Genomic DNA, 13,827 nt, shown 5'->3' on the forward strand with positions numbered 1-13,827 from the left:
CTAACTAGCCAGCAGACTGTTCCGGCGTCTCCTGGCCTCAAGCCTTGAAGCTAATCGGGTCACATTGGTGCGCCTGAACACAACACGACAGACTAAACAAAGCACAAGGTATCCTAAGTTAGCACAAGTTAGCGAAGCTTGATTTCATGCACTGTGTGTGTGATTGAATTAGGGTGTGCTCTCACCCTGCAGTGACCTGGGGGAATGGCTTGATGCATCTACGCTGCACGCATGCACTCACTCACTCAGAGACACACACCTACAGTATACACACCGTACACACCCACTTATTGCAACTGACAGAGCAGAAAGAGCTGCCCTCAGCCACCATGACATATGAGAGTCTTACTAGAAAGAGGGAGGAGGGTTTGAGAGGGAATGGCATAGAGCAGCGGTTCCCAAACTTTTTTAGCCGCGCATCCCCTTCTATGTCCCAAACGGATTGACACCCCCCCAATCCCCCACACCTTCAAAAAAAACCAAAATGCAATAAGCTTTTTTATAGCCATATTAAAGGCGGCATGTTTAATCATGCTCAAATGACCAGAACACACATATAATAAAATAATCACCATCACAACAATGCTGTCTCACATTTGAATTAATCCGAACACAGTTTCAATATTATGCAACAAAGTTATGAACAAGCTTCCACTTTTAAGAGCAAAGAGGATGATGACAGGCTCGAGATCAGAGGCAGAGAGCAGATAAGTCGGGAAAAATGTTATAATATTTTGAGCCGCGTTGAACAAAAATTGCAGCAAGTTTAAATGAGCGTGGAGAACACAACCCCGCCATCATAACACAGGTTGGAAAAATGGAAGAAGATAACTTCTTCTACACTTCATTTTAAGATGAAGTGCATTTTGAATAGCCTACATTTATTTATTTATTAATATTACAGTTTTTGATTTTACATTTTACAAAAGAAATGTTTATTTACACGTCTTTATTGTGTAATTATCAGACCACCATTACATTTTTCATCTCGCACACCCCCTAGCAGCAGCCCGTGCACCCTCAGGGGTCCACGCACCACACTTTGGGGAATCCCTGGCATGGAGGGACTAGAAAGATGACCATTAACATTTTTATGGAACCTGAAGGCCCCCGTAGGTTCATTCAGTTGGTTGCAACCTACAACTTTAACACTACACTAGCAACTGCTTGAAACAAGTAATATTAACTGCCAAGTAAATTTTTCTTTGTAAGAATTCTTTAAGTAAGTAAAACATATCTAGGCACTGGAAAAATCAATGTCTTGAAATAAATCCAAATACACTTATTTTGAGCAATTGTGGCTTAAAAAGCCCAAATAATCCGGCAATACTTAAAATGAGCACCTTTTGGTGGTAGAAAATGCTTTTGAAATACCAAACTTCATGCAAGTAAAACTCTCAACTAGAACCAATATTTTAGGTAAAAACTCACCATATTCAACAGTTGAATAGCTTGAAAAGCATGAAAAATCTCACAATGTCAATACTGAAAACAAGTCTTTAAACAATAAGATAATTAAATAGGCACATAATAATAATACTAATAATTAAATAAGCACATAAAGCTATGGTCAGTAGGTAAATTATACTCAAAACAATATAATTAAGATACTATTGCTAGATATAAGAAGAAAATACTTGGTAAGCTTCATGTTTTTTTGCAGTGTAGACACCACTTTATCCTACACACTGCTACTTTTAACACCCACATGTGGTAGACTAGAGTTTGACCATTTCATTTAGTATCAATCTGATCTAGAGTTTAGAGAGAAGTTGAGATGTACCATGTCACTTTAATAGTTGCTAGAAGAACTAGAAGCTAGTCTTTGGCTTCTAGTTGCTTTAAAATAAACTGCAACTTTGGGCACTTGATCATCTCACGGTTCCAATGAAAAATGAGGCAGATGGTACGTTGGGAGACAAACTTTAAGGCTATTTTTATTTCATCATCATTAATGTTGTTCCTCGACAAATTGCTTTGGCAACAGATGCTAAGTCCTCTTCTAATGAAGCGAGTGGAAGCAAAGTGAAGACAAAGACAGACAGACAGAGGGTGAAGGCTGTGTAATTTAGCATGGTGGTGTCCCAAGTAAAAAGTCTGATTGATATTTATTTCAGTCAATCCCGCTCCACACATGCAGGCACCTCCACCATTACCGCTGATTTCTCTTTTTATGCCTAATAAGTGGAAAGCATAATTAAAATTCAGCGCTGAAATTCTGCTCCCATTTGTGTGCTGATATCAGGAGACGGTGGCAAGTGACTCATTACTAATGGAAAAAATCTGAGAGAGATAGATGAAGGGGGGAGTAGTGATGGAGTGAAGAGGGAGGAGAGAGAGAGGGATGGGTGGAGGCTGCTAAATGTGTCTCATTACTAATGGAAGCAATTTGAGTTCACTTCACTGCAGAGCAAATATTTGGTAATTAGTTAAATTTCACTATTTTTCTTCCCCTCTCGGACCGCCCTTCCGTTCCTCCCTCCTCTCCCGCTCTCAGCTGTCCCATCTCGTCCTACTGTACACTATGTAGTCTCTCTGTTAGTGAAGGTGGTGGAGCAGCTCAGAGTAGTGTTGGAGAGCCGCCTACTGGTGAGATGTGCTAACTGCAGACACATTATGTACTGTTAACCCTCTGGAATCCATCTATTTAATGAAAATACACATGTTTTGTTTACGGTTATAACTTTATTTATGTATGATATGTAGACAAGCTGAGAAAGCCAGTTGAAAGTTCAATCATAGGAGCTTTCACTGTGTGCCATTTATGTTTAGTTGTCACAGCAGCCCCAGATACAGACACACAGATATAGAAGACAGAATGAAAATATAAAAAAATAAGACATATACATACATTCTATACACATCATATACATAAATTTCTGCTATTTGGCATGTATTATTAATATATTTATATATTATATATATATATATATATATATATATATATATATATATATATACACACATATATATATATATTATATATTTATATATATTATAATATATATATATTTTTTGTGTGTGTTTGTTTTCCTGAAAGTACTTTGCATTTTTACAGATATTGCACATTGGAGAAAATATATTTTAGCATGTTAAATAAGTTAAACAGGTTGTTGCATGTAGTAGTATGAACATCAATGAATAAATATATTTAAATATCTGAACTGCTATAAAATGTAAGCAGTTTGGTTCTCAGCCTAAACTTAAAGTATGTGAGAGAGGAGGACTGTGACTGAAGGGTGACTGTGTGAATGTTATATGTATGAATAACTATGTATGGGTTATTTGAAAATATCCACTAAATGACAGGGGTACCAATTAGGCTGACACTTGGAAATGATGACACATGTGAAATCTACATTTATATTCCATAAAGGACATTCAAATCACACAAGATATACAAATTGTAGAAACCGATGTACACTGTAAAAATGTTGTTTTTACGGTAAAAAACCAGCAGCTGTGGTTAGCAGAAGTTTACCGTAATAAATATGTTGGAACTTTTTCTAATATTACGGTAAAATGATATTAGCACTGTTGATTTCCTGTTTAAGATTGACATTTTATTCCATTTTTTACTGTATAAATAAAAAGTTTTTCCATCAAAAGAAACGATATTTTGCCATATAATTCACAAGGAAATACTTTGTAAATGCCGCATGAATTAAAGATTTTACCATTAAATATTACAATATATTTCTGTTAGAGATATGGTGTTTAGTACATTTAACAGTTAGAAAAAGTATTTTTACAAAATATAAATGCAAAAATTACAGTGATGGCTTGTATATATATTACAGTATATATTTTTTTTTTATTTAAAAAAATGTATAAAATACTGTTTTGGCTGATCTATACATTTACGGTGTTTCATTGTTACTAAAACTGAATTAACCCATTTATTATTTTACGTCTTTTACTGTCGTATTTTACCAGTTTTTCACTGTAAAATCTACAGACATTATTTTTACAGTGTATGAATAACTATGTATGGGTTATCTGAAAATATCCATTACATGACAGAGTTACCAATCAGGCTGACACTTGTAGATGATTGATGACACATGTGAAATCTACATTTATATTCCATAAGAAGATTCAAATCACACAAGATATACAAATTGTAGAAATCGATGTATGCAGCAGGTGTAGACGACGACAGACGTCCCCTCAGCTCTGATTCTTTAACATGCTGTTGTATCAACTGTCTCATCACCACGGCAGGAAACAGATATGGAAAACAGATGTATCCATCTGTTTTCCATAACCCCTTATCCCGAGCATATCAATTTGAATACATACAAAAAATAAACAGAGTTGTACAAAACAAACATCAATCTTTTTGAAAAACACAAACAACTGCTGGTTCTGTGTGAAGCACATACAGTAATAATGATAATATGGACATGCAGTGTCAAAAGCCCTATAGTGAGTAAGTAAATTAAATATAAATCCATAAAAAAGGTAGTGTACTGTGCTTCAGTACACCTGTGAAATTCTTCAAAAGATTCCCAAAAAAGTTGGAATGCTGTGTAAAACATAAATAAAACAGAATGAGTATATATATTTACAAAAAAACAAAGTTCCCAGTTTAAGCATTAGAAGTATTTCTACTCTTTTTATTGTATGTTTAATTGTTGTATCTTGAGTGCTTTTTTCAGTGTCCCAACTTTTTTGGAATCGAGTTTGTACTTGGCTTAAGCACATTTCAGAGGAAAATATTGTACTTTTTATTTACTGTTGTTATTGCTTTACTTATGATTATACATAGAGAACATATAATCAATTCATAAAATATATTGTGTTAATATTAGCTCTACCACATTTTAATGGGTCAGTGATCACAATTTTAATAATATATAGTATATTATATATAGTTCTATATAATAAATGAATAGTACGGCAAAAGTGTTTTTATTTTTAATACTCAAATTTTACATGCAGCACTGGTGTATTTTTACGGAAAGGTAATAGGGCCAGGTAGGAGGAAAAATGACTTTTTTGTCATTATGTAGTTCCAGAAAAAATGTTGAAATGTTGGGAATAAAGTTGAAATGCGATTTTGAGAGAAAAAGTCGAAATGTCGTGAATAAAGTCAACTTTTTGTGTTCTGTAAAGTTGGAAAGATATTTACAGACTGGTTGTTCCCCTGACAATAAGTTTTATAGGAACGGCATGACCATCCCAACAGTTAGGTAGACTGCAAGCTACAAATTGATTTTCATCAATAATATAATGAAAAATTAGCAATAAGCACAATATTTATGGGTGTAGTAGAATAAAATCCTCTAAAATCTGCTTTTATGTAATTTATGTGAATATTTCAGAAATATATTAGACGTATTGAAGAAAATCAGGTTGTAGCTTGCGGTCTTTTTTTTTTTACCAAACTCAAAGAGTTGACTTTATTCCCAACATTTTGACTTTTTTCACTTTTTTTTTTCCTCCTCTCATTACTTTCTTCTTCTACCTGGCCCTAACCCTCTCCCATAATTTTTACATTGTAGTATTGCTACTTTTACTCATGTAGGGATATTACTGCCCTATAAGAGTTTTTCTTAAATGCTGGTATTATACACTAGAACCCTTCTAATATTGTGTTTGTTTGTTTTTTGTTTGTTTTTTAAACATATGTTTATTGCACATTTTGTTAATTTACAAACGGTGAACAACATAGAACAAGAAGGCACATACAAGGAAACAACAACAATAATAATAGCAAAAATTATGATTAAAATAAAATAAATAAATAAATAACTGGAAGGAAAAAAGAAAAAAAAAAGACATTCATAACCACAAAAAATATGTCATGGTTGTAGAAACATAAATAAATGAAAAATAGGTAAATAAATAAATGCATATATACACACACACACACACACACACACACACACACACACAGAGAGAGATACATGTCTGTAAAGCTCGAAATGTGAATACTAAATCAAGATAAACTGAAAAGATAAATACATCTTCAGTTCAGCTCATCATTCCAGCCATCTACTTCAAATCATTTTTCTTAAGGAAATTACAGAAAACCTTCCAGATTTTCCAAAACTTGTCAAGCTTGTTTTTGGTGGTGTAGCTTATCTTTTCTAAAGCAAAGTAGAAAAACATCCCTGTTAACCATTGCAAAGTAGTACAAGGTTTATCCCTTTCTAATATTGTGGTTACTATAAAGTGAACAGTAGTATGTAATTAACATTCAGCTCAGGGTTTCTGATCACTACATCTCTGATTAAGGCCTTCACACTTACACGTGTATGAAATGTCAAATGAACTGTAACATATAAGACCGAGTGCACAGTGGGAGCAGACTGAGAGTTGCTATTACACACTATCACTAACCTGACAAGAGAACTAAGGAAGTAACAATTAAACTGTCGACTCTGATACGATTTAAAATGTGTAATATTCTGATTCAGTGATCAACGATTCTACAGTTTTCAATTTGTATTGATAGCCCTGTTGAATGCATGTCTAACTCTTACATTCTTCACTTGACTGTGGGGAAAAGTACATGCTTTATGTTGTCATTCATAAAACAAAAAGTTACATTAGATCATTAAAGATGACTGCAGGAGGTAGAGGAGTATTTTCCTCCCTGTGGATGATTGCAGACCAGTAGGTGGCGTTGTGTTCTCCCAGGTGGCAACAAAAACCTGCTGACTGCTGCTTTACACTTCTGATGACACACTAGTACTGTAATGTAATATGGTTAGGGAGTATTGTTTAGTTTTAAATTTTTACTTTTACTGCATTGAAAAGATGACAAGATTGCGTCAAAATTAAAAAGAAATAAACATAAATAAAATGTAGTTGCTCTAGGAAAAGTCAAAGGGAAAAGATGAGTCTGTGTGTGTGTGTGTGTGTGTGTGTGTGTGTGTGTGTGTGCGTGTGTGTGTGTGTGTGAGAGAGAGAGAGAGAGAGATAGTAATAGATCATATTTCCCATGGTGTCATTCACCAGCCATGTTCCATTAATCTCCCATACACTCATATTGCCTATGATAGCACTATCATTCATTCACACACACACACACACTCACACACACACACACACACACACACACACACACACACACACACACACACACAGGCTAACATGCTGACGTGAGGTCGTCTGTCTCTCTTAGTCAAGACATTGTACTTTATGTTGAGGTTGACTTTGTGTGTTTTGTTCCTCTAGTTTGGCCAATTCCACTTTGATTCAGTGACCTTAATTTGCAACATAAGATCAAAAGCATCTTCAATACATCTCAACATAGAGCACACAACTGAATGTATAGAAGTTGCAGTTATACCAGCCCAGGTTGTTTTCAGCCCATTCAATGGTAAATGGTAAATGGACCTGCACTTAGCGCTTTACACTACAGACTGCGCTCATTCACCTGTTAACCCACACATTCATACTGGTGGCAGAGACTACCCTAAACGGTGCCACCTGCCACCATTGGGAATTCATTCCCACACCGATGAATGCAGCATCAGCATCAATTTGGGGTTCAGTATCTTGCTCAAGGATACTACGACATGTAGGCTGCCATGGTCAGGGATCGAACCAGAGTCCTGGGTTTCTTTGACCAGTCCACCTCCCCTTCCACCGACCCAAAGAGCAACTTTTTGTGCTTTTTTAATCAATTTCTGTGCTTCAACCTTCGCTTTCACACTCAAACATTAATTCCACCTTGGTGTCATTCAAAATTGTTACAGCCAGCAGAGGGTGCCACTAAACAACACAAGTTCATATAGCAGCCCATTGAACGGGCTGATAATGACCTGCTGGTCCTACCAGGAGGTAGAGCAGCCCACTACCTGCCCATACTCATGGAACGATAGCTGCTAACTAATGCCCATTCAATTATTTGACAACATCTGAATCGGTTGTAAATGTAATTTCACCAGATCAGGGCTTTTGGTGCTTATTGTGGCTGATGGTAGCTGATGGTAATAGGTAGTGAAGTACCAATAAAGTCATGAACCATTTTCTTTATTTTCTGAGCCCACTAGATGGCACCCTTGGTTTATTGAAAAAGGCTAAAGCAATGGTATTCAAGTGTGTTTTCAGCCCTTTGTTGATCAGAGAGCTCCATCTAGTGGAGTCAGAAAATAAAGAAAATGGTTCATGAGGCTTCATTGGCACATCACTACAGAATACTGCCTATTATACTGTGAATTTCGATATGAGCAAATGAAAGAAACGGACATTTATAATTAGCTTTTGACAGCCAGCTGGATGCTGTGGTATTGCAGAAGTTTTACACACTTACACACCTGGCTCGTGTGTGTGAGTCTGCATGCGTGTTTATGCCTCAATCAGTTCAGTCCAGTTCAGTGTGCTTTACTTGCAGAAATGTGAGGCATACTGTATCTTGACAGTACAGTCAGCAAACCACACAAATGTTGAACCTTGATGTTTTTTAATCATAAATATGTTCAATGTCAACGTTTCTGAACTGCTGCAACCCGTCCTCATTCTCTCCACTCTCCACTGCTGCTAATAAAGCTTTGCAGGAGGTAAAAGTATACCAAAGCACTGGGATGCCGCTATGAAATATGTACATTTAAATAAAAACTACTTATGTTTAGGCATCGCAGACGTGATCAAACCAGATTGTAAAAATCAAAGAAGAAAATCAACACAAGACTGATCTAACTCTTAGTAATGCTTTGAATCAAACCCGATCAACTGTACACTCTAAAAAAAAAAAACCTGTTGTTTTTACGGTAAAAAAAACGGCAGCTGTGGTTGCCAGAACTTTACCGTAATAAATACGGTGCAACTTTTTCTAATATTACAGTAAAATTATATCAGCACTGTTGATTTCCCGTTTAAGATTGACATTTTATTCCATATTTTACCACAAAAAATAAAATGTTTACCATCAAAAGAAACGCTGTTCTGCCATATAATTGACAAGAAAATACTTTATAAATGCTGGATAAATTAAAGATTTTACCATTAAATATTACAGTAAATTTCTGTTATAGATATGGTGTTTAGTACATTTAAAGTATTTTTTACAAAAAATAAATACAAAAATGATGGCTTGTATATATATTACAGTATATTTTTGCTACAAACACAGTGCCAGTGTATTTTACAGTGGAGTAATGTATTTAAAAAAAAATAAAAATGTGAAAAATAGTGATTTGGCTGACATATACATTTACAGTGTTTCATTGTTACTGAAACTAAATTCCCGGTAACCCATTTATCATTTCACTGTCTTTTACTGCCATGGTTTAGCAGTTTTTCACTGTAAAATCTACAGACATTTTTTATAGTGTATAATCTCATGGATTTCTTTTCTGCTGCATGATTCGGAATGTAGATATGTATCGTCTGGAGCTGGCTGGCGGTCTGGGGGTCATACTGCTGCTGCTGGGAGTCCTGACAGCACTTTATAAGTGTTACAATCTGGAGATCATGCTCTGCTACAGGAGACACTTTGGAAGTGATGAAACTGAAGATGGTAAGCCTGTTGTTTGTGTTGCTCACTTTCACTTCAGACAGAATCAGGGCTTGCATCAACAGCCATATGGCAGCAGGAAGAGCAGAGAACTTGCTGTTGTCTTCCTCAAACAAAGACGACAGCTGCAAGTGGAGTGCATACAAAAGGTTTCTGCAGTTTCCATGTTACCAGTTTAAATTCTGTACACACACACTACAATGAACACACAGCTATTACACTCACAAATCAAATTAAAGTAAGCAATTAAGAAAAGCACCAAAGTGATCAATTCTCTATTTGACTGTGTCATTTTTTTCATTTTATTTTTGTTGTTTTGGTGTCATCAGTTAATCAAATGATGAGTAAAAGCAAAAATGACAATAATAGCTCCATGGTGAAAACCAAATAATTGCAGAAAGAAAATAACAAAGATGCAATTTTGTAATATTGATTGGAAGTAGTTTGATTCAATAAGTCAGTATGATTTACTTAGAAGGGTTTTCCCAGAAGTCAATGCTGTTTCAAATGTTGTTCAAGTTGTTGCACTCACTCTGTGTCTCTCTCCACAGATAATAAGGAGTATGATGCCTATCTGTCCTATACTAAAGTGGACCTGGACTGTTTGGGCAGGTCAGTACACATTGAACAATGCTTTCTTATTGTGTTTGCAATACTGGTTCTTAAACTCACAATTACAATCATAGAAAAGGACTTAATAACTTTGATTAGTGATGTGCCAATGAAGCCTCATGAACCATTTTCTTAATGTTCTGGATGGAGCTCTCTGTTCAACAAACACCATGGTCTCACAGAAATCCCTGAAATAGTTGACCAGGTTGTCAACAAAGGGCTGAAAACACACTTGATTACCATTGCTTTAGCCTTTTTCAATAAACCAAGGGTGCCATTTAGTGGGTTTAAAAAATAAAGCAAATGGTTCATGAGGCTTCATTGGTACATCACTAACTTTGATCATGTGTGTTGGACATTAACCTTCTGAACCCCAACATCAGCATAGGATCACAGGTTATGAAAGTTTAATTTAGAAAAAAATCTAATTGTGATATTTCTGTCAAAATCACTCTATTCTAAATTTCTCATTTAAGATGTTGCCAAAAATAAACCATTTGGAACAACTAGATTCTGTTAAAAACATTAAATTCTGCTCCTCAGCGACACTGTGAAACCAAGATTGATTCTGCTGTGATGAATGGTCACGTGACAAATATTCACTGAAAATCAGACATACTGTAACAGCAGGCTTTTACACAGATCAAAGAGGAGAGGACAGGAGAGGTTGTACGTAGTAGTCATTCAATATGTATAGCATTTAGACAAAACATTTTTGCAATATTCATGACACTTGTGGGCAATGGGTTGTATTGTAAAAGTTGCAGAAGTGTATATATGAATTCCATTTATCCCAATTGAACTCATTCAACTTGCATTTGCATGGATGGGTCAAACCAACAGGACTTTGACCCAACGTTATTATTTTAAGCTCCATATGTATTTAACTTCCATGCTCTGTGCCTCATTTAATGTAACACACATAACTACTGCAGCTACCTCACATCTGACAGCAGTTATTTTACATCAAACTATCGTTTCCTAAGCCTAATAACTAAACTCAACACAATTATAACTATGGGCCAGTTTAAAACTATGACAACCAATAACTCTGCCTTTCACTGCAACTGTTTTTAATGTTTTTGCATGTGTTTGTCTGTGCTGCTTTGTGTTTTCTCTGTTCTCTCGACATCATTGTAAATGAGGGGTTGCCCTAAATGATTCCTCGAGAAAAAAATAAAGGATGAATGACAAAGGAAAAAAAGAAGTTACACAATTTACATCAGTAAAGATTCTCACCGTTCCCTTGATTTTTTTGAGCAGTGTACATGGCAGCTAATCCCCACACTCCTGTGAACTTAGATTCCAAACATTTTCAGCTCAGGATTCCCTGCTGCAGCACTTGAAGCGAGCTGCCAACCAGTCTGAGTGAAAATGAACATATCTATTTGATCAAATAATCATTTAGTGATATTTTCAAGAGCTTAAAATGATTCTTTGACCCATAAAATGTAGATTGTGACACCACGATTAATCTTCTAAGTGGCTTGGAAGATAAAGCCTTTCTCATAGACTTTATATGGCTGCCATCTCCCATCTTGATGAAGTGGCTCCTACCAAAAATTGAAACCTATGATCGAGAGCATGTGGAAAAAATGTACTGCTTTGCGTGTCCCCTTTATTTAGCTAAGCCGCCTGACTATAACTAGTGATGTGCCAATGAAGCATCATGAACCATTTTCTTTATTTTCTGAGCCCACTAGATGGAGCTGTTAGTTTATAGAAAAAGCCTCAAACAATGGTAATTGAGTGTGCTTTTGGCTCTTTGTTGAACAGAGAACGCCATCTAGTGGGCTCAAATAAATAAAGAAAATGGTTCATGAGGCTTCATTGGCACATCACTATCCAAAACCATGTAGTTCTTTTTTTTTGGAAACATAACCAAGTAGTTTTGTTGCCTAGACATAACCAAACTGCAACCGTTTTATGACTTTAACTTCACATTTAAACTGTTATGTTAAGGGTGTAAGGTCAGGTTGTCCCTCAACTGACACAAAAAAGGGACAGATTCACACATAAGGACCATTTAGAGTCGCTAATTAACATAATATGCATATTTTTGGACTGTGGCAGAAAAAAGAGAGCATTACACAAACTTTTCACATATCAAGTTCAGTTATGTACCTGCAATAATAAAGTCCCAGAACAGTGAATCAATGAGCAAAAATGCTACAAGGGGAATAAGTCAGAGTGTATTGCTATAATTATTGCATTAACTTTGACAGCCCCAGTCGGCTACAGTATATGCTGAGCTATTGGCCTGTATTGGTTTCCTTTTACAACCTTAAAATACATTTGCAGCCACCACCAGGTGCTTATTTAACTATCTGGTTTTGAATCTGGAGCTATAATAGTTATTCTCATCCACAGCAGGGCGAGCAGCGATGAGGAAACATTTGCTTTGGAGATCCTGCCGGACGTTTTAGAGAAACATTATGGATACAAGCTGTTTATACCAGACAGAGATCTCATACCAAGCAGCAGTAAGTATCCATCTATCTATCTGTCTATCTGCCTTCTCTTCCTCCCTACACACACACACACACACGCACACATCCTGTCTCTCTCTCTATGGGTCATAATAGCCCCCAATACCCAGAATTCATCACTCTGTCAGAATAAATAAGAATGTATTTGGATCTTTATCGAAACTCACCAAGAAACAGACTCACACATGTCTGTGTATGATCTCAAGTGTAAATCACATGTACACACACACACACACACACACATACACACACATTCACACACACACACACACACACACACACACACACACACACACACACACACACACATATCTATGTACCGCAGACAGTATCTCACACATTCATGTTTCACTTTCCTATGAAACTTGTGTGTGTTTCACTATCTTAATATTCTCACGCATACTGCACAGAATGCATAGACACACACACACACACACACACACACACACAGACTCAAAGGATAACACACCGTTTATCATAATTTCTGGGGTTATGCGTCATTCTCTGTCAAACTGGAGGGGGAAATATGACTGTTATTGCTCTATCTGTCAATGTTCTGACCTGACACACACACACAAACACACACACACACACACACAGGTACACACCAAATCACAATTCCATTATTGACACACAGAAAGTGGGACAACACTTACTGCCAAACACACACCATCTACCTGTCTGTCTATCCATCTCCCTTCGTTTTCTAATACACCAAAAATCCAATTTTACATGTTTGTTCCCTATAGATGCTCACAACCACAAATGTATATACTCTCAAAATGTAAACTGAACTTGTTAAATGGTTAAAACAAGGCATGTTGCTACATATGCAATAGTTTATGAGGGAGACAGTATAATAGAGGGATTTGTCAGTATTCTCAACACACACACACACACACACACACACACACACCCATCCATCCATCATTGTTAAACTCATCTCTGGCCTTGCTAGCTGCAGGGACGGTGAATGGAGCATTGAGATTGGAGTGTAGAAAGGTTTATCTGTTTTAATACAACTGTTTATCACATAAACATACATTTAGAATTCTCCCAAACATTATTACACATGCATTAAATGTGTCCATGCCTATGCACATACAGTATGCACTGCTTTCCTGCTGATTCATATAATAGCAGGGATCATTAAAATTGCAATAGTCAACATCTTTATATTAATAATGCATCAAATAATGATATGTGGTGCAAAAGCGGAGCCAGGTTTTGATGAACCAACTCTGAAGAGCAGTA

General features: G+C 36.1%; 1 protein-coding gene across 1 annotated transcript in view; it reads left to right on the forward strand.

Moving 5' to 3' along the window:
* Window positions 1–13,827, forward strand: part of il1rapl2 (interleukin 1 receptor accessory protein-like 2) — a 647,845-nt gene that overhangs the window by 619,615 nt on the left and 14,403 nt on the right. Inside the window, exons 10-12 of the mRNA XM_059345612.1 lie at window positions 9,335–9,475; window positions 10,024–10,084; window positions 12,455–12,567. Of these exons, the coding sequence (XP_059201595.1) occupies window positions 9,335–9,475; window positions 10,024–10,084; window positions 12,455–12,567 (315 nt within the window). The remainder of the gene's footprint in view (window positions 1–9,334; window positions 9,476–10,023; window positions 10,085–12,454; window positions 12,568–13,827) is intronic.

The sequence above is a fragment of the Centropristis striata genome, chromosome 12 (genome assembly GCF_030273125.1).
Source record: "Centropristis striata isolate RG_2023a ecotype Rhode Island chromosome 12, C.striata_1.0, whole genome shotgun sequence".
Classification (NCBI taxonomy): Eukaryota; Metazoa; Chordata; class Actinopteri; order Perciformes; family Serranidae; genus Centropristis; species Centropristis striata.